At 46.2% G+C, this 25,125-nt stretch overlaps 1 protein-coding gene across 1 annotated transcript; it reads right to left on the bottom strand.

The window, feature by feature from the left end:
• Positions 1-313: 313 nt before the first annotated feature.
• Positions 314-24,443, bottom strand: SLC45A2 (solute carrier family 45 member 2; the record flags this gene model as incomplete). Its single annotated transcript, XM_080678671.1, has 7 exons — positions 24,044-24,443; positions 22,046-22,222; positions 15,951-16,276; positions 7,731-7,874; positions 6,905-7,028; positions 2,772-2,986; positions 314-538 (listed from the first exon to the last, which is right to left on the bottom strand). Exons 1-7 carry the CDS (start codon positions 24,426-24,428, stop codon positions 314-316), a joined length of 1,596 nt encoding a protein of 531 aa, XP_080534797.1. The 5' UTR covers positions 24,429-24,443.
• Positions 24,444-25,125: the final 682 nt, after the last annotated feature.

The raw sequence follows: 25,125 nt of genomic DNA, 5'->3' as shown, positions 1-25,125 counted from the left end.
TGAGAGGCCCCATGGGGAACAGCCCACCTCTCCACCCTGCCCTGAGTCACAGTGAGACAGGGGCGTGTGGGTGCCTCGCCTGCGCGTACCCTGGGCCACCAGTGGATGGAGAGGTAATCCAGTCTCTCCTGCGACAAACGGTGCCTGCAATGTGGGGGCTGCTGTGCAGGAGCTGGGTGAGAGTGGGGGCGGGCACGTTACTGCAGCCGCAGTCAGAGCACCGAGCTTGCTGCCGGCAGACCCCAGAGCTGCGGAGCCGAAGGAGAGACCGATTTCCTGCGTCTGAGGTGAGGGACAATGTCTCTTTATTGACCTACTGCACGTATCGCACAAAGAGAGCCACAAAGCAACAGCCCATCAGTGCCACCAGAGAGGCCGAGATCACCACCACGACCACGCTCCCGGCCATGTTGACCAGAAAGCCCAGGCCCCCTCCGACCAGGATCTGGGCCAGCTGGACCATGCAGGTGAGGGTGGCGCAGTCCAGGCCCTGCCCGCGGCCGCCGCTGTCCGGGGCCCCTGCCCGGGCCTTCTGCTTCTGCAAGGGAGACACGGACAGCGTGTGATGGACGCGGAACGCGCCAGGGCAGATGCTGGCAGCCTTTCTGTAAGACCCAGATGGCCAATGCTCCAGCGGGGCTGCAACCCCTCAACCCTCTGCGGGGGCCGAGGGAAAGCGGCTGCAGCGCTTAGCCCGGTTGCGTTCCAGCACAACTTCACGGACACGGGTGCTTGAGTTTCGTGTCATTTTCACTTGTCACCGAATGTTACCTTTCTGTTGATTTTTTATAAAAATCACTTAAAATGTTTTAAAGAATTCTTTGTTCCCCGGCTGTACAAAAGCAGGTGGCTGACCACATTTGGCAAGGAGACGGATGTCGTTTGCCAAGCCCTGGTTTAAGGTGGCCAAGAATCTTCACCGTCTCCCCTAAGGCTGCCGGAAAGTCCTACATTCCACCATTAACACCCATGGCAGTTAAATGGTTAATAGACGTAAAATCCTCTCTTCCTAAAAGTCAGTTAATACGATGTAGTGAAAACAATACATTGCCCCACTCTCTCCTTCATCAGTGCTACAAATGCAAACATTTTTAGGAGGATATTGAATCACAGATATACATAAGGAGAAGCAACATAAAAAAGGAATTCAGCCTTTCAGAATATGGTTGATTAGGTTAGTATATTAATACTTGATTAATATTTGATATTTGGTCTGAATCATTTCATAATCTGCCATCTACTGGGTGTCTGTCATGTGCTAGGTGCTGTGTAAGGTTCTTTCACATGTTACTTCGTTTCATACTCTACCACCTCCCAGATGTACATGTTATCATGATCCCCATGAGAATAATAATAATAATAATAATAATAATATCGGGTTTTTTTTTAGTCTTTGCAGGTGCTAGGCAGGCAGTATGCTAGGCAGATTATCTATACTATCTTATTCCATTTAACAGCTAACAACCCCATAAGGTGGGCATATTATTCCCATTTGATTGATTAGAAAACTGAGGCTCTGAGAGTTAGATAATTCCTATACTATTAAAATAACACAAAAAAAACATTGTGCCCCCCAAATGCATATTATCCTTCAAATATAAAGGGAAAAGAAGAAAACAGATTCATATTGCTTAATTTTCATTTAAAAGTACTGGAAATATAAACAAGAACCTAAGCGTGGTTACATGTAGGGGCGAGGGGAGGCAGGAAAAGAGTGGAGGGAGGGGTGCACTCTCTGTGTATCCCTGGGATTGTTGGACCATGTGTCTATGTCTCCTCGGTGACCTGCCTTTAAGTAGTATTTCATAAACCAGTGAACAACACCCCGTGTCACGCAGCTGCCAAGTGGCGGAGGCAGGACGTGACGGGTTTCTCCGAGTGCAAAGCTTTGCATTTCTGCCCTAGAACCACGGACCACTCTCCTCGGAGGGACAGTCCCTCATGGCAGCTGCCTCTTTAATAGGGACCCCGCCGGCACTGAAACATTGGGGACATGTTCACCAGGGGATGAGGCAGCGGAACGCTGGTTTGAAAGGTTTTAACTCCGGTGCTCTCTGCCTGCGGCGGCATTCGCCAGGTCACATAAAGCAAGAGACAGCCCGCGCTGCATCACATGGGCGCGCCTTCAGGGACTGCAGTTTCAGGCTAGGCTGGGTCAAACTCCGTCTTACCTCCAGCGTTTACATCACGGCTCCAGCTAAGAAACTGTAAGCCTACTTCCATGGGGAACAAGTTGCATATGTTGGTAAGAAGATGTGATCATCTTAGAGCAGAAATCCCCAACCTAGTGTCCTCTTAGGGCGGGTTAGGGCCTTGCTCTCTGGCCTCCCTCGGGCAGCTGGTGGGAGTGACCGCCTGGGACCAGCTTCCCTCCACGCACACAGGGCCTGCGTACCACCATCGGGACTTCCAAGGAAACTGTTGCCTAGGAACGTCCTGCCCTCAACCAATAACCCAGAAACCCCACCATACACTTCTGCAGCGGCTGGGGACCCCGAAATGCCCCAGGTGCGCGGGACACGTGAGGCAGCTGTCAGAAAGCCCGGGTTTCCCTTTCCTTGTCTCTGGGTGACAGGGCTTCAGAGTGAGGAGGAGGAGGGGTGGGCTGGGCAGGTGGCCATGGCCTGCTCAGACCATCATTACATCTGGCTGGTATTTTAGTGCTGCTGTTTCAAGAATCCTTATTTTCCAGCTCTGCCTTATACTTTCCTACCAAATCCCCCCGTTTTCAGGTGAGCCTGGAGTCACCGGCGCAGAGGTACGCCACGCACCTGCTCCTCCTGCTCCTCGCGGTGGTACTCGGCCATGAGGTTAAAGGGCACGGTGTACAGGGTGCTGGACATCACGCCAAAGGAGGCGCACAGTGCCAGGGTGGAGTAGACATTCGGGAAGAGCCCGATAAGTCCCGTCCCCAGGCCGAACAGCAGATACCCCACGAAGTAAAGACCCTTTAATCCAATGTAGGACACCAGAGCTTTCTGGAAGTCTGTGGGAGGAAGAGGGAGAAATTACAGCGGGCAGTGCCTCGCAACACTGATCATTTCACACAATCCCTTCTTTTGAAGATTCACTTTTCTTAGGAGCCTTTTTTCTGATACTGAGTCTCGAACAAAAGAACCTCCTCATCTGCGCTTGACAACGGCGGGCTTGTGAAATCAGTTTTTAACCCTGAATAAAACCCTGGAAATTGCTTGCGAGGTTGACTTCCTTTCCCACAGAAGGACCAGGCACTGTTCAGCAGACAGCGGGACACAGAAGAGGGGCGGCAATGTTGGCCCTGGCCATGGACCTGGGACTGCAGGACAGGGAAGAAAAGTGGGGGCCATTCTGATTCACCAGGGTCTAGCCTAACAGGACCTAAATACCAACCCAGGCCGTCCTTGGCCCCACGGCCCAAAATCAGGTTGGAGGAAGTGAAAACTGCCAGATTTTCCAGAATGATCCAGGTCATTCCGCTCCCTCACCCCTCCTGATGCTTTTGTACCTGAGAAGGAAGCAGAAGACGTGCATTGTCTGCACACACCTCCCCTGACTTGCCAATTCATCGCCGGCTCCCCCACTCTCTGTGGACAACTTCCTTAACTTCTCAGAACCTCAGCTTCCTCATCTGAAAAGGGGGACTAATAAAGTCTTTCTTTGGGATTGCTGTCAGCATCGAACGAGATAAAATGTCCGTGAACTCTCCCCGCCCAATGCTGAGCACACAGAAGACATTCAGTTAGTGGTGGCTGTTGTTATTTCATTGACTCTTGGGTTCCATCCCAGCAGGTAAACTTGGCTTGCCCATGAAGGTACTGTGGTACAGTTCATTTTTAAAATTTGAAAATTCTGCTTTAGAATGTTTTACATTGTTTCCCACCATGGAAAATCCCTAAAAATGTTCATTTTCCTTTTTTCAATCAGTTGTCTTTAATACATACATTCCTATCTTTCCCCTGCCCCTCTATAATGGAACACATGGACCCAGGGGATCAATGATAGATACTTGAAATGAGCCTATTCAAGAGTGAGATTTCCATATCTTTCCAAAAAATTATTGGACTTACAATTGCATAGACAATAACCTTAATCTTCATTACATTTGAATCAATTATAAAACTGAACATGGTTGTAGGTCATCCATGGAGGACGGAGCTCTGAAAAGGACAAGTGTGGCATTGCTTCCCCTGTTGAATTTGTACCATCCCTGGAGGACTGTTGTCAAGGCTGACAATGACAGCAGTATAGAGCCATGTCTGTTACTGTTTGCTTAATGATTGTATCTATGCAGAAAAAGTCACCTAAGGTGCCTCAGTGCCTCACAGATACCATTAATATTCATTAGGGGAATGTTCTTTATCCAAGGGAGAAGGCAGAGAAGGATCAAGAGATCTTTGGAAACATGAGCAACTTCAGTACAAAGACTGTAAGTCTGGCACAAAATGCTCTACTCAGGAAGAGGAATCAGTAAGTAAAAGGGCCAAGCTGGTACCTGGGTCTGCTGGGCCTGACACCTGGTAGGGAGCACTGTGCCTCTGGTGGGGTCGGAAGGTAAATGACGGGTTTAAGCAGCAGCTATGAATAGCAGTATATGATATGAACAATGGGCTATATTGTGATACTCACTGTTGCTATTCTCATTGACCTAAGAGTGCTTGCTATGCAATGAGCTTGAAAACAAGCCACTTATCACCCACCATACCCCGGTCCCCACTGCAGCAGCCAGGCTGCCCGGCCAAGCTCCATCCTGATAGAAATTCTGGATTTGCATCTGACGTTTTATGATGAGCCCCAAATAGAGGATTGTGTGTATGCTCTGGAACTGAAGGAAATGACTGATTCTGCCTAGGGTGGGTTGGGGTGCAGGGGAAAGATGTGAACGATTTCACGGAGGAGGTCACATGTGAGCTGGGTTTAACAGCATCATTAGGAGTTTCCTAGGTGGGGAGCTAGGAAGAGCGGTTCATTTAGAAAAAGAAACAAAAAGCAGTAGCAAATGCACGGAGATGAGAAGGTCTTTGTGGTGCGTCACGAGGCTAGTTAATCTGTGTGGGAGTGACGGAGGTCACAGTGGGAGCCAAGCCTCACTCCTGGAATGCCAAGTGCAGGACTTTGACTTTATCCTATGGACATGAGAGCCCCTGAAGATCCTTAGGTAGGGCTGCTTGGTATTTTATACATAAAATTTTAGTTCTAATTTACAACGATAGGAATCCTATAGATTTTTACATAACACTTTATATGTTTCATATAACTTTGGCAAACTATTCAAGTAATAGTTTATTTTGTATAGGGATTATAAATAGAAAGGGCCTACAGATAATATGCTTTTAAAATTTCAAATGCCATGAAATTCATACAGTAACTCACACTAGACTAATAATACCTAGTAGGAATTATCTGATTTTTAAAAAAGGTTAAAGTTGACACAAAATTAAAATGGTGGTTACTTGTGGAAAATGTGTTCCTCTTACAAGAATGAGGGGAGTAGTGAATAGTCCCCCACCTCTGGAAAGCACATAGGGACTGAGATGGATTGTGAGACCCTGTATCTATCACTCCCTGATTCTATTTTCAGTGCTTAAAATCTTCCCCCTGGAATTCTCTTAGTTCACATACTCCGAGGGGAAAAAGAAGGTGTGTGTGGGAAATGTTAGCTTTATGCCACCACTATTTGGTTATAGCACATCTACAGGTAACCAACTCTATGGTTTTATGCTACTTGGGCTCATGAATTCCTTATATGTTTATGTGAGGTGCCCTGTCCCAGTTGTGCTACGTTTTGAAGAGAGGTTCTTGACCTCAAAGCAGGTTTCCTGCTATGCCGAGGCTAGTAAAAGGCTGAACTCCAGACTAGGGGTCTTTACATACCTGCACCCCATTCCCCCACAAGAAGCACAAGTCAGTGACAGAATGATGCCCTGAGCGTGGTAACAGGCATTGCCCCCATCGCCAACCCTCTCCTACCTGATCTGGGCCCCTGCTGTCCCCAGGGCCTGTCCATAGCCTAGAGCTCTGCATAGGGGACAAGCTACTCTCCCTTCAATGCCAGAGGAGCTCCCAAATTCCCACTCCAAATGGGGGCCTGCATATATTTTTATTGATCGGAGTTTTCACTTGATTCAGTGTATACCCTCTTGGAGATTTCCATTCCCATTAGCCAGCACAAAAGGAGCCTGTGTGATGCCCAGCATTGGAGCACAGCAGTTTGGACTAATTTAAAACCCATCGCAGAAATGCCTCTGTTTACAGTGTCCTCACAGCTGAAACTGTGAGGGGGGAGGAGGAGGAAGAGGGGAGGAGGGGGGTTAATAGGCTCCAAACCCCATGGGAAGCTGGGACCTGGGAAGGAAGCCGTTGTCCTCAATATGGAACAGTGCTCCTGTAACATACCACCCAGCTCGTCTGAGCTAAGGTCATTTTACAGGTTCATTTTGTCACCTAGCATATTACCCATCCATCCTATTTTGTGCCATCTACAAATCTGATAAGCGTTATCTATGAAACTCCACCATGATCTCACGCCAGTGGAACCCAGGCTTGTTGGTAATTAAGACTCTGCTGGACTCCACCCCTGCTCCATCCAACACTTCACATCTTGTTCACAAGATTTCCTTTTATTTTCCAGGAGACCTTGATCAGGGACACACTGATTATAAAGACAGAGTAATCACTGAGGAAAATGACAGCTAGAATCCCCTATGAAAAAGGATTTCATGTGGTCCTTTCTAAAGGAATAGTTTTCCCGGCTCTCCATATATTTATCAAGAATCTGGTATTTTAAAAAGCAAAATAAGTAAGTAAATAAGTAAATAAATAAATAAATAAATAAATAAATAAATAAATAAATAAATATAGAAATATAAAATCCAACGTTCTGCTGGACCAGAGCCCTTAGGAGACGCCATAGGAGGAGGAGACTTACAAGAATAGAGGGAGGAAAACACTGCGTTGATGCACAAGCCCCAGCATCCGACCTCAACCCCTCTTTCGTAGATGAGAAACTCGGTGGAGTTGTGTGCACTGTAGGGATTCCCATGGTACACGATCTGAAAGAGAGATTCGGGCTGTTGAGCTCCTAATGCAGGGTGGTAGGGACCCCTCTTCCTATACCCTGTTCCTCCACCCCTAGGGAGCAACATGGCCCTGCCCAAGGGCCGCTTCCTAGGGCACAGAGCTCATCCTCCCGTGACCACAGCCCCCATTTCATCCGTTCACACCCCTACGCAAGGACCTTTAGGAAGCCTTAACACGCCTGCATCAAGTCTAAACAACATCTCTCGGGATCACTTATGTCCCTCCTTCCACCCAACTTCTGGCCCCACCCAACGTAGGCTAGCCTGCCCACCACTTCTGGTACAGCCAATAGGCTTCTGACTCATCTCCACAAATGCCATTCCTATTCCTGCTGGGAGTATTTTTTCCCTCTCCTCTCTTTCTCCAACTCTTATTCACCCTTCAAGGTCCAGCTCATACTGCACCCCCTTCATTAAGCTTGCCATGACTGCTACAGCTCACACCGATTTTCTCTTATTTGCTGTTTTGATCAAGTACTGGTCCATAGTATCCTCCAGGTGTCTAGGGTGTCGTAACTTGCCCCTAGAACCTGTCTATAAGACAGCCCCTTAAAAGTACTCTTTCCTACACTCTCATGTGCCCATCTTAGAGGCTAGCCCCAAAGAAGGCCCACAGGTACTGACTGAAAGATTGATGTGCAAGTCAGTGAGTATGTATACAGACATGTTCATTACCCGGCCCATGAAATCTGTGAAAAACAGCATGTTGGACAGGAAGGCGGTCCATCCAATGAGATGGCTGATGCAAAGGCAGCGGTAGTGGGAAGGCATATTCACCAGTGCCCTCAGCAGTGACTTCATGGTCATTGTCCTCTGAACCTGGAATAAACATAAAGCAGGTGTGACCTTGTGTGCAGACACGCAGCCAGCTGTGGGAGCCAGAGCACACAGCCATATTACATCTCTGTCAGTCCACCATCACACAGGGTCGCACTTTCTGGGCATGGCACTAAGATTTCCATAGAGTGGTCTCTAGGAGATATTAAGTATGTGTAGATGCTTAGCAGTTTCAGTCCCAGAATGTGGCTTTGAGGACCTGAGGGGACAGGGACTGAAAATAGAGCTTGCTTTGGGCTAACATGCAAGAGACATCTAGCATCCTATCTTTGAATGACAGAACAACTGCATGAGGACAAAGCTCACAGACTGCCATAATGCTCAGATTTCCTGACTCTGAAAATGTGGTAGATAATTCTAAGAGGCCCACGATGTCTATCTCCTGGTGTTGTCTTGTGATTGTGTATTCTTTAGATACCAAAGGGAATTTGCAGATATAATTAAGGTTACTAATCAGTTGACTTTGAGTTCATCAAAAGGGAGATTATCTGGGTGACCCTAACCAAATCACATGAGCCCTTTAAAAAGCAGGGAGTTTTTTTCCGGCTGGGAGCAGAAGGGGAAGTCAGAGTTCAAAGCAGGAAAAGTGCTAGTTTTAAAGATAAAGGGAGCCATGTAGAAAAACTCTGAGAGTAGCCTCTAGGGGATGAGAGTAACTCCTAGCCAACAGTCAGCAAGATAACAGGGACCTCAGTCCTACAACCACAAGGAACTAGATTCTACCTGAATGAGCTCAGAAGCCTATTCTTCCCCAGTTGAGCATCTAAGTTAAGAATACAGCTCACACTGACACTTTATTTTAGCCTTGGGAGGCCCTGGGCAGAGAATCCAGTTGAGCCCACCCAGACTTCTAAGGTATAGAACTGTGAGAGAGTATGCTGGTGTGGTTTTAAGCTGCTAAATTTATGTTAATTTGTTATGTAGCAACAGAAAACAAATACAGAGAGCCAACTGGCTCCCTGCTCTTGGCCAGGTACCTCCTACCAGTTTATTTCCAAAGATCCCACCACCAGCCAACACATGCAAATTAAGCCCCATGTTGGGTCAGAAGTGAGACCTCTGTAGAACAAACACACACATACATACATGCGCAATTTTGGGATACATATGCCCAAAACTCTTTAATTTAGATGACTATTCTGTAAAAACCAAAGGCTCCAAATTTTTTGGTCAGAAGAAGCCTTGAGAGAATAAAAAAAAATTAAACTATTGGCACAGCTGTTTTGAAATACAAAGAATAAAATAGCCTTTCACATCTTGTCATATAAGAGAAGAAAGAAACCTCAGAAATACTAAGCAGTCAGCTGCCCTGAAGACCCTGAGATTATAGACATAAACCGTGCTGGGGTCTTTCTTGTCAGGTTTTTATTTATTTGAAGCTTGACACAATGAAATTGGGTCTTGGCTAGTCTATATATATAAAAGCCTAAGCAACCATCTGACCGCCTGACCATCTGACTGGTAGCTATGATGCTCAATGACCACCAGGGGGCAGATGCTCAACACAGGAGCTGCCGAGCTGCAGCGACTTGGCAGCTGCAGTTCTTGGGTGACGTACCTGTAATCAGAGAGGAGGGAGCCCGATTCTGGGGTGTGTGACCCAAGAACCGCCCTCTCGCAATCCGGGACCCCTCGGGGGATGTTGGAGAGCCAGTTTGGGCCCGATCCCTGCAGGCCAGGCCGAGGGACCCCCACCTGCTGGAGGGACCCTGCTCACTCTGCAGAGCCCTTCGAGCCATGGTGCCACCCCAGGTGTGGCCAGCCAGGGAGGGACTATGGGAGGTTGACTGGAGGGCGTGTCCAGCCTCTCTCACCCAGTCCCATCCCACCAGCCACCTTCTAATTAATTTCCTATCAATGTGCATGAATCCGTGCACCGGGCCTCTAGTTTATTTATAAGATGGTCTCCTGAGATTTTCTGTTTTAACTGTAACCGCATCTGTGTTTATAGCTCTTGACCTTATAATGATAATGCTTTTAGTTCCTTGTTGCAGAAAATTGCATTTACTCATGATAGGTTTGTTGTATAAGTTGCTTTTTTTAATTCATAAATTTTATAGTATTTAGTCTACTGACATGACTAAACTGATTTGCTTATATTTACTCAATATTTAAAAGTATAGACCTTCCCTTGGACTTAGGAAAAATAACTGCTTTCTGAATGTGAAATATGGTGTCTGTCAAAATAAATGGTGAGCACAGCAGAAACTCAAGGCTGAATTACTACCTTTTCCTTGACCACAGGAAGAAGCAGCTAAAGGTATAGACTGAGACACAACTAACTGATTTATCTTCACTTTCCTTCCAGTCTTCCCAAAATGCAAAATTTTATAAAGTGTATCTGGCCAGCAAGTATTCCACCTCATTCCAAATATTCATTTGTGCTTCTGCCTTATACATGCTTTTCAGCCTGCTTTCATTGTTAGCCTAATATTTCCCTTCTTCCAAAAACAAATATGAGCTTTCAGACTGTGTCTAATATTTCTGCAAAAGATGGGAATATACATATTCAAAGCTCCTTTAGTATTTCAACTCAGAATGAGAATTCAGCTGGCTTCTTGTTCTCTGACTCATCAGCTCCCTTGGCAAAGCCCTTTCAGTGGTCTGAGCCCCTGGGAGTTCGTGTCTTGCACGTATTGTGTGCCCATGTCCACTGGAGATGGGGTGGGATGGATTCCTAAGTGGAAAGGCACAGAGCCATCGGTGGGGAAGAGAACCTCACAAGAGTCCACTCCAAAGGAGACCACTGAGACAGTGAAGGGGGTAGTGACGGCATGGAGGCATTGCCGGTGAATGCTATGGTTTGAACTCAGAAATCATTCAGGCCTCTCATCATTAAAAGAAAACATTTCCCGGTTCACAAATTGCACAGCCGCCCTCATCTTGGGAAGTGATGGCTTTGACACACAGTGACGGCCAGGGCCATGGCCCCGACGTGGTGGAGTCTCCCATTGCTCAGCTTGGAGGCTCCCAAGATGCGCATTTGCAATGAGGAGTCGGATGCTTGGCTTTGGGCTTAAGATACGTTGCTCTGTATTTAGAATCTGGTTTCTCATTTTGTTCCTTAAAGCAAATAACAAAACCAATCAGAGCCTACAGTGTTGTGTGTGTGGAACATACTAGAAAGTTAATGATATTTGACGCATGTGCTTTCTTACTAGTGTGGAGGGCTTTAGGCCATTCAAAAAGCTCCTGCTCACTTGTTTCATTGGATCCTCACTCTGAGTCGGAGTTAATCAACAGGGCAACAAGTGGGGTAATGGCTACTTATCTTTAGCAAAACCCTGTCCTGTTTTGTTCCTTAAACTATGACATTTTTTCTTCACTTTCAAAGTAATAGTTGTCCGTTATAGAAATGTTTGAATCTCCACAAGGGTTTAGAAAAGAAAATTGAAACTACCTGTTAGCCCATCAGTCAGAGAAAATAACTTCAGTTAACATTTGGGGTATACAGTGTATATCCTTCCTATTTTTTTTCCTCTGTATTGTGTAGCTTTTCTCAAAATAGAGGTTGTGTGTGTGTGTGTGTGTGTGTGTGTGTGTGTGTGTGTTACAAATATATTATGTATAATAATAAAAGCATAATATGCTAATTAGACCAGACAGCTGAACGTCCTTCTGGACATCCTTCCAGACAAAGCCATGATGGCTGCGAGGGCTGAGGGCAGGCAGCCGTGGCGGTGGCCAGCAGTGGCAGCAGCAGTGGGGTGATGGGGGCAGCACCTTCCCCTGATCGGCCTGGTCACCTCCTGCAGAGGGAGGCCAGACTGCAGCTTAGGCCCAGTTCCCGATGGAAGCGGGCCTAAGCCATCAGTAGGACATCCCCTGAGGGCTTCCAGACTGTGAGAGGGGGCAGGTCGGGCTGAGGGACCCCCCTCCCCCAGTGCACGAATTTTCATGCACCGGGCCTCTAGTGTTTTAAATCATTGCTCAAAAACATAGATATCCCATGATTCTCATGTTGCCTGACAGAACTACACGCGGGGGCTCCAGTCTAACTGGGAACCCCAGAGTCCTGGTCTGTTAGCAATGAGTGGGCAGGGGGATCCATGGTCCCTGGGGCAGCCTGGGGTGGGGAAAGGTGGACTCGCCAGGTCTCAAGAGACCGAGACTCTCACGTTTCCTCTGTTTGCTGTGTGGTCAAGATAAAGCGAAGGCCTCATCCCAATAGCCTTCAGTTCCTCCCTGTGTTCTTCCTATGATGGAAACCACTACGCTCATGCTAAAAGAGGAGCTGTTGGTGGAATGGGATGGCCAGGTTAGTCCCTTCCATTGCGTTCCCCTATCAGGGAGGCACGGTAGCAGGCAGGCTGGTACACCCAACGCCGACACAGTTGTGTGCAGATGCAAGGCCTCTTTGGTAAGACCTCACGCAAGTAAAAAGTTTGCCAGTTCAAACCCAAGCAATGCTGAAATTTACTTTTGTATTCATTTTGGGAAAATACTAAACTAACAAGTAGAACAAAGCACTTACTCTTGAGAAAACTATTTGCAGGCTTTTATAACTAGCTGCTAAGACTCACCGCTCTTATCCAAATACGTAATTGAATAGATGGAAATGAGGTTTTCTACTGACTATAAGTAGCAAATATATCTCCTTGAAATACCGCTGAAAGAAAACACAGCTTCAAGCATGATAAATCACTTAGCTAAATGCAGTGTGGCGTCCTAGATTGGATCCTGGAACAGAAAATGTCATTAATGGAAAAACCGATGAAACAGAAATGTCTTCTCTTTACTTAATAGCATTGTACCAGCGGTAACATCTTAGTTTTGACAAATGGTTACATAAGATGCTAACATTAGGGAGAAGCTGGTGAAGAGTAGACAGGAGCTCTCTCTACTCTCTGCTACTTTTCTAGAAATTGAAAATTATTCAAAATTATGCATTTATTAAGGTCAGACAACATGTAGTTGCACTTTGATAGGTGACAACTCTGAGGCAGGGACAGGGTCCATCCTGATGTTCTGCTGGGGTAGACTTTGGTTAACAGCTGCTGAAGAACGATCTGTGTACACAACTGGGCCGATTTTGACAATTCTCATTATTCACCCAAACAAATTCCAGCAAGACCCATATTTCAGACGGCCATTTCTGCTACATTCATTCAACAAACAACTGCCAGAATATTTGCTGCCAGCTTCCTGTGTGCCAGGCACTGAGGTAAATGCCAAGAATGAGAAAATGACTCTGTTCTCTGCGCTGTGCTTTGGAACAGGGTGATGGCTTCCTAGGGTATATCCATGTCAATCACTATGTGGTATCCTGAAACGAATACAGTGATGTTGAATGTCAACTATAGTTGAAAGATCAATTTAAAAGAAAAAAGAATGAGGAAATGGACCGAGGCCACCCTGCCCTCCCTCAGGGAGTTCCCTCACCACACGGTAAGGAAAACACAGGCGAGTCAGCAAATAAGACAGAAGTGAAATAACTTCACGTGAAGACTCCACATCAGGATACAGGGGACCAGTGAGGAAGCTCTGGACTCAAGGGATTGTGGAATGCGCTGCAGAGTCACCAGGAAATGAGTAGGGATTCTCAAAGAGGGCAAGACAAGGGAAGGCACGCGGATAATAAAACTGCATTCATTTGAACATATCTATCAATTCACTTTCTCATTCCTTTTAGTTATTAAAATATGGCCCCCAAATTCTGTCTGCTCCAACATTCCAAACCTGCCTAGTTTCCGTTCTGAATTTGTGGTGCTTTAGAAAAAGGAAACAGGCATATAACACTTCCCTATGGGTAAAGCCCTGAGCTAGGCGTTCTCACCTGCTTGATTTTATTTAACCCTTAGAAGCCCCCTGCAAGGGGAGCGCATTCTCTTCACTTCACAGATGAAGACGCTGCGCTCTGCGAGGTTAGGTTACACGGTCAGGCAGCTGCTGGGAGTAGGAGCTAGTGAACTCAGAGACTAACAGTTGGCAATACCTGTTCCGTTTCTTAGGAGTAACGGAAGTTTCATTAAGCGTATGGCTTCCAAGTCATGGCTATAGTCTCCATGCTACTTGTAGTTTGGTGTGGCCACTGACTAAGTTCTGGTCAACAGTACGTAAGCAGAAGTGATGATTGCAACTTTTGAGTTGTGTGCCTTTCTTCCTCCCTGCTGGCAGAAATGTAGACGTGATAATGATAACAGAAGCCATCTTGGACCTTGAGATAAAAGCTCCATGTTCAAAATGCAAGCAACAAAACAGAAGGGTCCAGGTCCCTGGTGGAATCAGTAGGATAGCCCAATCCATCCAGCTGGGCCTTAATAAGAGAGAGAAATGAACTTATATCTTGTGTAACTTAATGAGGGTCTCCTATATAATGACTCCCTCAGGAGCCCCAACTGAAATCCTAACCTGATTGTCCCAAAGCTCCTGCCCCAGCAAGAGAAGTTGAGCTCGTGGAGGAGAGGAGAAGGAGACTCACTGAGCGTGCTTGGAAATTCTGTGCGAGTGCAGATCTAGTCTGTTCCCTACTTGTGCTGAGGGCACTTAGCATCTGACCAGGCTTATACAGCATCGATACCTAACACCTTACTATGTGGGAGGAACCATTCTAAGTAACTTTGCATGGATAAGCTCATATTATCTGCACAAAACCCTTGTAGGTAGGTAAAACTCCTTTCTCATTTTAGCTAAATGTAAATGCCAAGGTCAGACATTACAGAGGTGGAAGAGGCGGGCTTTGAACACCTATGCTCCCCATCATTAGGCTACCCACAGCAAGAGCTGACAGTTATTTTCTGAATGGAGAGCACAGGTCAGGCAGCTGCGGGAGCCAGGATTTACAGTCAGGTCTTCCACAACCTCTTTACCAGTAAGGGAATCCTTTGTTCTCTGTCTCTGAGGTGTTGTGTGGGGAGCGGCTACAGTGTTTGGACAGGTTCAAGCCTTGGACTGATAAGAGGGCACAGTCCTCTCATGGCCATGTGCAAGTCCCAGCTTGGAGGGCAGGGACCACCCAGCATAATTATAAGCAACAGCTGTAGTTGTAAGCTTGAACCTATGGTCTGAACACGTGGCCCCACGTGCCTGAGTGAGGTGGGCTTGACAGAGTTCAGGTGCATGTAGCTGAGTAGGATTGAAACCCACGAGAATGTTGTAAACATCTGGATCACGCCCTTCCTTTGCCTTGTGGCATCTGCTATAAAATAAAGACATGGCTTGTGGGCGTCGTCGCTGTCTCTCGGGAAGCAGCGTCCCACCGAGACCCAGCTTTCATTCTCTTGTCTGTCTTTTCTAAGCCTTTCAGCCGCCCCCACTCAGGGTCACCCTTGGCCGTGCTGGCACCGCACAGTGTTGGTATTCAAACCCAGCTTGAAGGAGGATACAGAGCTTGCTAAGTGAAGGACACGTTCTATCTCTGCAGCATTCTATACAGCAGCTACTAGCCCCGAGGGCCTATGGAGCGTTCGAAATGTGGCTAATGTAACTAACGAACGGAAGCTTTCATTTTATCTCATTTTAATGAATTTTAATTTGAATAGCCTCATGGACCACTAGCTACTCTAGTTGGTCAATATAGGTCTAGTCTCTTCCCCTTGACCATTTTTTTTTTTCATCTTAACCTGGTTCCATTTCTCTGGCATTTTATAGAGTTTTCTTTAAAAATTTTAAGCTAATTAATTCATTGAGCAGTTCACTGGGAGTGGACTAACAGGAATATCTAATCAGCTCATGAAATACAAATTCAACAGTTACCAACGCTGGGACACTGTCACTCGCAGAAACACATTTACAGCCCTAATGCAAGAACTGAAGATACTTCCATGGCCTCATATGTACAGTCTGGCATTTTGCACGTGGCTTCATCTTCCCTGTTAGATGTTCTGAAAAGAGAAAAATGCGCACACTTTTCTTTGAAGTCCCAAGTTTCAGTTCTAAGGATAGAAGATAATAGCTAGTGAGGGCTTGGAGATCCAATTACACTTCACAAAACCCTTCATATCAAATAAACAAAACAAAGACAAAGCATAATAATAATAATAATAATAAAACACAATGAGACTGGCAAGAACAAGAATATGTTTCCTCAAATAAAGAAAAAAGAATTTGCATCGTTACCTGTTCAGCAGGATTTTTGCTTTTTTCCCCCTGCATCGTCAGCTCTGAGGGTACATAACCGTTTTTAACCTTCTCAATAGACCCATACTCGTACGTGTTGTCTGATGACAATGGAGGGTCCGGCGGGACTTGCTGCTGGAGAATGTCCTTTGCAGCGTCTCGAAGTGGGGCTTCGGGGATACTGCACAGGTGGATGATGAAACACAGAGTGAGGACCAAGGCGGAGAAGAAGAACATGACCTGGAACTCTGTGCCCAGCACTCTTCCCAGTTTCAGGTGGGCCCAGTCGATGGCACCCAAAAGGTAACCTAGGGCACCTCCAAAACCTAGAAAGCAAGCGAGAGCTGTGTTAGCATATTTGGCAAACCAACTTCCCTTTCCCTGCTGCCAGGGCCCTTCCCTTCGGGAGGGGAGGGGGGGATGCCCCCTGAGGACAGCACAGGCGCCTGGTTGTGACTGCAGAGGTCACAGGGAGAGGACAAGACACCTGCAAATGGGAAGGGTTGGGCGGCTCCCGACTCAGCTCTCGCATGTACGTGCTGTGACCTTGGACTTCTTCACTCAGAATACGGGGATGAGAATGAAAGAGTAACCTACTAGTAGAGTCATAACTAGAAAACGGTGCAGGCTTAGCCAAGGGCATGGTAAATATTGCCACTGTCAGAATTCTTGTGGCCTTTCCAAACTATACTCTTACACTTAAAAACTGAAATACCTGGCCGGAAAGAGCCCCAAAGAAAACTGCTTTCTGACAGCAATATAAAGAATTATTTCTATTGTCATTTACCTATTAAATAGCTTTCTAAGGTGATGAAAGTTTGCAAAGGTCAAAGAATGGTGGGAGAGGGGACAAGTCTGGTCACTTCACATTCTGGTTAGTTGCAATTTGCCATAGAGGATATTGACAGATGACCAACTGCTTAACCACTGAATTACAGACATAAAGTATCATTGCCATGCCCTGAGTACCAAAGTGTATTAATGTGGAATTATGGGAAATTGTGGCCAATGATGGGCAATGCAGTAAAACAGGCGTTCTCTACTAACAGGAGCATATGATATAGTTATTGCTGATTGGCATATACATAAACAGCTAAATGACACATATGGTGATCTGTTGTAGGTGGTAGGTGCCCAGGATCGGAGAGGAAGGGGAGGTCCTTGAGGCAGCCACAATCTGTTGCTGATTCAGACGGCAGTTCTGGGATTTGTGGCACCTCTAGGTCACCGTGAGACAATGACTCTCTTTACCCAATTGTGGGTATGCCCAGGGTGTCAGAGGTCATGTGATAAGCCAAGCAAGTCAATCAAGAATGTATTAAGTGCAAAGCATTATTCAAGGGTCTATCTAAATTAGGGTTTCTTAGTCTTGGCACTACTGACATTTGCTGCTGGATAATTCTGCTGTACAGGGCTGTGGTGTGCATTTTAAGGTGTTAGCAGCCTCTCTGGCCTCTCCCCACCATCTGTCAGTAACAACCTCTCCAACCCTCCCCACCAGTTATGACAATCAAAAATGTCTTCAGACATGACCTAATGTCCCCTACGGGCAAAATAACCCCCAGTTGAGAACCTCTGACCTTAATTAACACTATGAAAAACTTACACATTCCTTTTTTCAAACTATTTCTCATTTGCAACCAGATCAGTGGTAGTTATAATGTCACTTAATCCTTCTATTCTTCTTCTCTCCTTCAAATTTATTGTTCCACTGGGCAGAGGAAATGTAGACTAGAAGACACCTGCCCATTTGAAAGAATTGATATGTAAAATAAATCATCCACTGTTCAATGGAATGGTGACTAGATCATGCATATAAATATGCAGCTATGGATTTCTATTAGGTCAGTTGAGTTCTATAATTGGAGGATTCCCTAGTCCAGTTTTGTGTCTACAGGTTGTGTAAGGTTCAGTAAACATTTACTGAGCACTAAAAAATATGTAAAAGACTCTACTAGTTTCCGAGGATATGACCATAAATAAGAAGGCAATTCCAAGTAGGAGAAGCAGATAAGTAAACAACTATTTTAAAAAACCTGTAATAAATAAGAACTTAGAACTGTGAGCTGGGGACTTAAATGGAGAAGTTCTGAAGAGTTTATTTTTGGTGCTTAGTTCATGGTAACAAGATGATGTTGACTATTAATAACTATCACAAGATTCCTCTTAATTAGCAATGAAGTTTATAAAAGTTCACTACATCGATGAATCCAAAAGCTCTAGAGGTAGAAGGATGTCTGGAGCTCAGGAAGTTGAATTAGATGAGAAAGCCACAGGCTACGGTGGTTAAGTGACGGGTGACAGCGTGAAAAGAAGGGGTTTGGAATTATGCCCGGTTTCCATTCCCACCTGTGTGCTTTCTCATCATGTGATGATGGCATCCTGCTGGGGGGAAGGGGGCGGTGATCCTGCTTGTCTGACTTTCCTGAGGGTTAGCACGACAATACCGTAAAACACTAGCACACACAGTGGCGGAACCAAGACCAAAACCCAGTGAGCAGCTGACTTCCTACAGAAGCCCTAACTCTGAAGCCTCACCCAGAAGCAAAAGAGAATGACTGAAGATGCTCCTTGACTTACAATGGGGGTTACCTCCCAATAAGCCATCGTGGATTGAAAATGTAATAAGTTGATATGATATGGATCATAGCTTAGCCTCACCTACCTAAAACGTGCTCAGAACACTTTCTTTCGTCTACCGTTGGGCAAAATCACCTCACACACACACACACACACACAGTGCAAGAACTTGGGAAAAGTGTTCTTTATGTCTTCCCTGTCGGTTCACTCATTAATAATCAGTCAGGTAAAACCTGACACCTGCTACAAATAGCTTAGAATTTCCCATCCTCCGTTCTCTTTGGGGCCAGACTGGGTAAGCGGGGATGGGGCGGGAAGACAAAAGAGGCCACCCTGTTTTGTTTGTTCCAAAGCTACTGCGGGATGCAGCTAAAAGTTCCAACAGAACATGCCCTGAAGGACTAGTGGACGATTGGGGAAATCATCCAAATATTTAAGCTTTATTCACACTGTCAGACATGATAAAAGCCGGAAGGGGGCTTTGGGGATTAATTGGAGGCTTTCCTGTTTGCTTCCACTCCTTAAACTAAGGATTTTATCTTCAAAGATAGTCTTTATAAAAATCCCAGTCATTTTAGCCCCAACAAAGGCTAACACCAACTCTCACATCTATAGCCGACAGTGTTTATCTCTATTGACAACATCAACCTCCTCGGGACCCTGGAATCCATCACCAGGCCATCAGCTGGAGCATCCAAAGGACATCTGCTGCCACATTAGATAACAGCCTTTACAAAGAAGGGCCCACAAGGGGTCCAGCCGTCAAACTCAGACCAGAGCCAACCTCATGCATACTCTAAAGTACTGAGAAACAGACAAGTTCAAAGAGGCTGAGCCTCACAAATTACCCCTTCTGCTTCCAAAGATGTTTATGGGGCCGGTTCCTCACGGAATCATTACCAATAAAACTACTGCAAGCCTGGTGGGTCTGGAGGAAACAAAATACATATTAACATCTGGCATTGAATCCTTTTAAATGGTTCCTTGCTCCAGGCCTGAGATCCTTTGCCAGAACATTAATAACTAACATTGTGTGGCATTCTGTTATGACAGCCCAAACAGCCCACATGGGCCCCAAGAGGAGGTGAATCTGGGCATGTCGGAGGTGAACTGTTAGAACTGTCACCTCCACCTTCTCTTCCTGTGAGAGACATCCACCTCGTGATACCTTTATGTTCATCCACTTGATAAACCTCCGTCCTTTGGTTATTTGGTGGGTGAAGTCCCTGACCAAGTTAGAAATTGAGTTTGCCTGACATTTAGGACAGAGGGAGGAGTCTTCTCCCTAGGAAGTGGGTGCAAGTTTCCAAGCCACTTTAATGTCCATTGGCAGAAAAGGGGGAAGGAAGTTTCAATGTGAGTAAAAACACAGGAGCTGAAAGGGAAAGGGCAGACTCCTCCTTTGTTCCATTAATATTTATTTTGAGCACCGGTGATATGCCAGGCGGTGCTGGGAGCGGGAGGGACGCGGCAAGTAAAACAGACCAGGCCTGTGCCCCAGGAGCATATCGGGGAATTGTCTAGAGCACAGAGAATGTGGACGGAGTAGTGGGAAGCAAAGCGTGAAGAGCAGGATGGCAACAGGTGGTGGGGAGCTTTGAACCCTGTCTAGTAATTTGTTGATTCTGCAGTAGGTGACTGGGAAGCCACTGCCGGTCGCTGGGCGGGTCACTGAGCCCCAGTCAGATATGTCTTTTAGGAAAATGAATCTGGAAGCTATGTATTGGTTCAATTAAAACAGGAGGAAGTGAGAGGCTGGAAAACAGTTAAGGGATAAATACAAAGCTCAGATCAGATGTAGTAAGATCCCGAAACAAGGTAATACATCAAAATTATACTTATTTGATGAGACTACACCTTATGCTAATATCAGCAGAAAACCTCCAAATATTTTCTCAAACTCATAGAAACACTATCATGTGTTAGCCTTGAGAAAGTAATCAAAACATAGAGGTTCAATCTTCGAATATCAGAGGCAGCAAAGCAGAGGTTGTTTGGCCTAGACCCGTGGTCGGCAAACTGCGGCTCGAGAGCCACATGCGGCTCTTTGGCCCCTTGAGTGTGGCTCTTCCACAAAATACCATGGCCTGGGCGAGTCTATTTGGAAGAAGTGGCGTTAGAAGAAGTTTAAGTTTAAAAAATTTGGCTCTCAAAAGAAATTTCTATCGTTGTACTGTTGATATTTGGCTCTGTTGACTAATGAGTTTGCCGACCACTGGCCTAGACTAACACTGTCATAAACTGGGAAGTGAGCCACATTGCCAAATATTAGAGCAATATACTTCTCAATGTGTCGTGTTCAAAAGCCAAGAAGTCTCCCATGGCTTTGCTGTAATTGATTTCAGCGCATTATGATAGAGCGGAAGGAATTACGGGAGTTAAATGAGGAGCACGCAGTTGAATCTCTATGCTGTGGAGAGGATGGTCAGGGCCAGTGACAGACAGGAATGGACTCCTGCTCCCCCTCCTCCCCCGAAGCGAGAGGAACTGCACTCCATCTTGGGCAGCCCCAGTCCTCCAGTGTTTGCCATTCAAACATGTGCTCCGACAACAAATATGGACCCAATGGCTTCCATGTGTGGGCACTGCTCTTGGCTATGGAGACATAAACAACAGAACACGAGATCCTGCTTCTCATTGGGACCTACCTGGCCATGAGAGGAGAGAAAGTATAGCAAAATAAGAAATAGATAGATTGGCTGGGCTAGGAAGTTGATCAAATAAGGTAGACTGGTAGAGTCTCCCTGACCCTCTAGATATAAAAATCCTCCCGGGCCGGGATGGTGCTGCAGCCTCAGGTAGGACCCTAGCCCCAGAGCAGTCCCATAAATGCATGCTGAGTGTTAGTAGCACAGCTCTAAGTGAATGACCAACAGCAGCCACAGGAGGCCCGCAACAGCCCCGGGAACAGCCCTGGAATAGCCCCACGGCCCTCCTGCCATGGCTTCTTTCAAACCAGGAGGTCAAGGAAATGCTGGTGCTTTATAGAACTAAGAAATCTCCTAGGGGTTTTTTATTTGCTTGGTTTGTTTCTATTTCTGTTTTTCAAACGTGGTTCTTGGGATACTTGCCACAGATTCCTCTGGGGTACTTATTAAAAATGCACGTTTTGGGCCCCTACCCCAAACCCACGGAATCAAAGTCACTGAAAGGGGGGGGGGGGGCAGGAAACTGCATTTTTAACAAGCTCTGAAGTAATGCTGATGCTACATTACTGATTTTTTTTTTTTTTTAAGCAACCAAAATGGAAGGTGCACAAGGCCTCTTTTCATTTCGGTTGTAAAGTCTCCACAGATGGCTCTTCAGAAAGCTCTTATGTAAACTTCCTTTGCAAAACTCCGCAGCCTGGTCACAAGCTGACTTTGTTTAGAGAAATACACTGAGAGCAGAGCCCCGCGTGACGGGAGCATTCCATCAAGTGATCCATTCATTCAGAAAAACTCAACGGGATGGCTTCAGTGGAAGGGCCTCTCTGTCTGGGAGCTGGAGAAGAGACTTTCTGGAATATTCCCTACCTGTGAAGAGGGCGTGGTAGTGGAGGCCCCGCTCCTTGTCCTGGTGAGAGCAGACATCAAACAAGTAGGCTTTGATGGGCCCATCAATGAAGTCCGCAGCGAAGTCAAAGAGAACCACACCCATCATGGTGATGGTGATGGCCCAGACCAGCTTCCTCCGTGGGTCAGCAATCAACGCTAAAAGAGAAATAAACATGGGGCACCGAAATCTTGGCTTGAAATGACTCGCGTTTTTATTCCCACCCAAACTTCTTGTCATCACATGATCTCCCTTTGCTTTCATTTTGTTTTGTTTTCCACATAAAAACTTTACTATTTCGTTTAGATTTTAACAATTATTCCAGTAAAGGTCCAGAAAAGGCAAATCGATAGAGACAGAAAGCTGAGGAGTGGTTGCCTTTACTGGTGGGGAGGAGAGAATGGGGTGTGACTGCTAATGCTTACTGGGTTTCCTCGTGGGATGATGAAATGTTGTGGGATTAGGTAAGGTGATGGTTGCAGAACCTTGACAATATACTAAAAAGTACTTCATTGTACACTTTAAAATGGTGACTTTTATGGTATCTGAATCATAACTCTTTTGAGCGGTTTTAAAAATTGTGCATGCTTATAATAAACCATTTCAACGATATAGAAAATCTGGGGAAATACCTCAGATCCTAGCGCCAGTGATGGCCCTCCTTCACACGTCCCTTTATGCACTTACACGCATACAGAGAGAGGTGTACATTTGTGCCTTAATGCAGTGCTTTTTAAACTTTAGCACACTTAACCAGCGCTTGGATGACTTGTTAATGGATTGGATGGTTGGACTCCATCTCCCATGATTCTCCATGGTTCTCCCATGATTCCTCAGAAGGTTTGAGGTAGAGCCTGGGGATTTGCATCTCAAGAGCCCCAGTGATGCTGCAGTTGGAGGACCAGGCTTTGAGAAGCACTGGCTCACGGGACCATGTGCACATGCTCATTTATAACCAGCTCTTTCCCTGCCTTCGCATTCCAATTAATGAAGATCAATTTCACAATTTTTAACAGCTAAATAATATTCATTCTATGGATATGCCACACTTCATTCATCCAATCTTAATTTTCCTTGCTTTCAGTTAATTTTTTAAGAATAACACATAATATATGCACACGTTTTTTAAATGATAGCATGAAAGTAAGCCTATTCTCCATTTCTCACCACTAGTCCTTCAGTACCCCTCCCTGGAGGCAACAGTCTTACCGGGTTTTCTTGTGATTCTTCCAGAAATACCCTACATTTATGTACTTATGCCCTCTTTTAAATATATATGAAAGATAACTAATTATCCTGCCTCATTATCAGACATTCTGCTTGCCTGGGAGTTAAAGGCCTAAACATGTGTGCTATTTTTACATTTAAGATCCTTTTTTCAGTGCAACATTTTATCTACTACCACCAATTACTGATTAATTACTGATTAATTGGTGGTTGGTTAGTGGCTAGAAAAAGTGCTCACCATCACGTCTTTTTTGTCCAGAATTGGTCAAAATGTCCCCTGGAGCTGCAGACCGATGTCTGCACCCACGAAGCAGCTCCGCATAAACCTCTGCTCAGGATTAACCCTTATTTGGACACACAGGTAATTTATTGCAAATATTTATAGCTGGTTAATTTGACAAAGTCCTGAGCAATATGTAATGGGCTCAAAAACCGTGGCAATTAATAAATATGTGAAAATATTAAGCTTGATAAAGTAGATAAAAATTTAATCCTGTTTTAAAATACACACACACACACACACACATACACACACACACACAGGCACCAAGCCAACAACAATGCTTCTCATGTTTCTAAAAGTAAAATCTCCCCAACCACAGAACTTGGGTCATTCCAAGTTGGAAGTTCATGGAAACCTAGGAGAGATGAGCCATTGTTAAGTGTCCCCTAGAGAAATCCAAATACCCCTACTGAGTGAGTGGCACAGGAGGGCCCTTTCCCCGCCTGCCCGCCTTGAGAAGCGCACTGACCTGATATCACGGTGTCCCCGTTGAGGTACAGAGCCATGCCCAAGAGCATCATGACGCCCAGGGCGAGGATGTAGGGTCTGCGGCGGCCCCACCCGGCCCGGCAGTAGTCACTGGCCGACCCCACCACGGGCTGCAGCAGAAACCCCAGGATGGGGCTGAGGAGCCACACCATGCTGTACAGGCTCTTGGGCAGGCCCACGCTGAGCAGGACGGGGGTCACATAGGCCGCCTCCACCGCGTAGCAGAACTCCCGGCCGAACATGGCCATGCTGTGCATGATGAGCCGGCCTGTGGGTCTTTTGGGCTGCTCCCCAGCGGCCAAGGGGCCATCCTCAGCTAGGGATGTGTACGTGTGCGTGCCCGGCTGTCCACTGTTGCCGCCCATGGCCACTGGGTGAGGAACCTGCCTGCAAGCCCGCCACCTCCTGCGTGGCCCCTCCGATTCGTGAGCTGGTTTTGACTTGGAGCCTGGCTGAGCAGCCAAGAGAGAGGGTTAGGCTGGGGGAAGGGCTCAGATTCTTTCATGCCTCTCAGATCACAAGTTATGATGAGAGGGAAGGGAGGTGGGGCCTAGAAAGCCTGCCAGAGCTGAGCTGCCCTGAGCCCTCTGGCTCCTTAGGGTGTTTTCCTGAAGGAATCTTCCTTCGCACTGTTCCCTCTCCCTCTGTCTGTTTTTCTCTCCCACTGTCTCTGTCTCTCTCCCTCTCTGTTTCTCTCTCTTTCTTCTCTCTCTCCCCAATACACACCCATTCTGTTACAACCTCACACACACAGCTTTGAGACAATAAAGACCTAAATGCAGATGTTGTCAAAATACCTTTTTAAAACTTTTTCTAGATATAAATATTCTTTCCTGAGCACAAGTTTTCTGCACGCACACCTGAAGAGTCACTTAACAGACTTAAAACGCCAGAAGGCTGTACCTCTCCTCTAAATCACTAGCTGTCAGCACTGTGATGGTTTCCTGCATTGCACTCAACGCATTTTATAATTCAACTAGTGGCCCAGTGCACAAAATTCTTGCACAGGGGGCGGGAGGGGGTGTCCCTCTGCCCGGCCTGTACCCTCTCCAATCTGGGACC

The sequence above is a fragment of the Plecotus auritus genome (assembly GCF_963455305.1).
Source record: "Plecotus auritus genome assembly, chromosome: 7".
Classification (NCBI taxonomy): Eukaryota; Metazoa; Chordata; class Mammalia; order Chiroptera; family Vespertilionidae; genus Plecotus; species Plecotus auritus.
The sequence above is the reverse complement of the archived record's forward strand: the minus strand, read 5'-3'. Positions and strand labels throughout refer to the sequence as shown.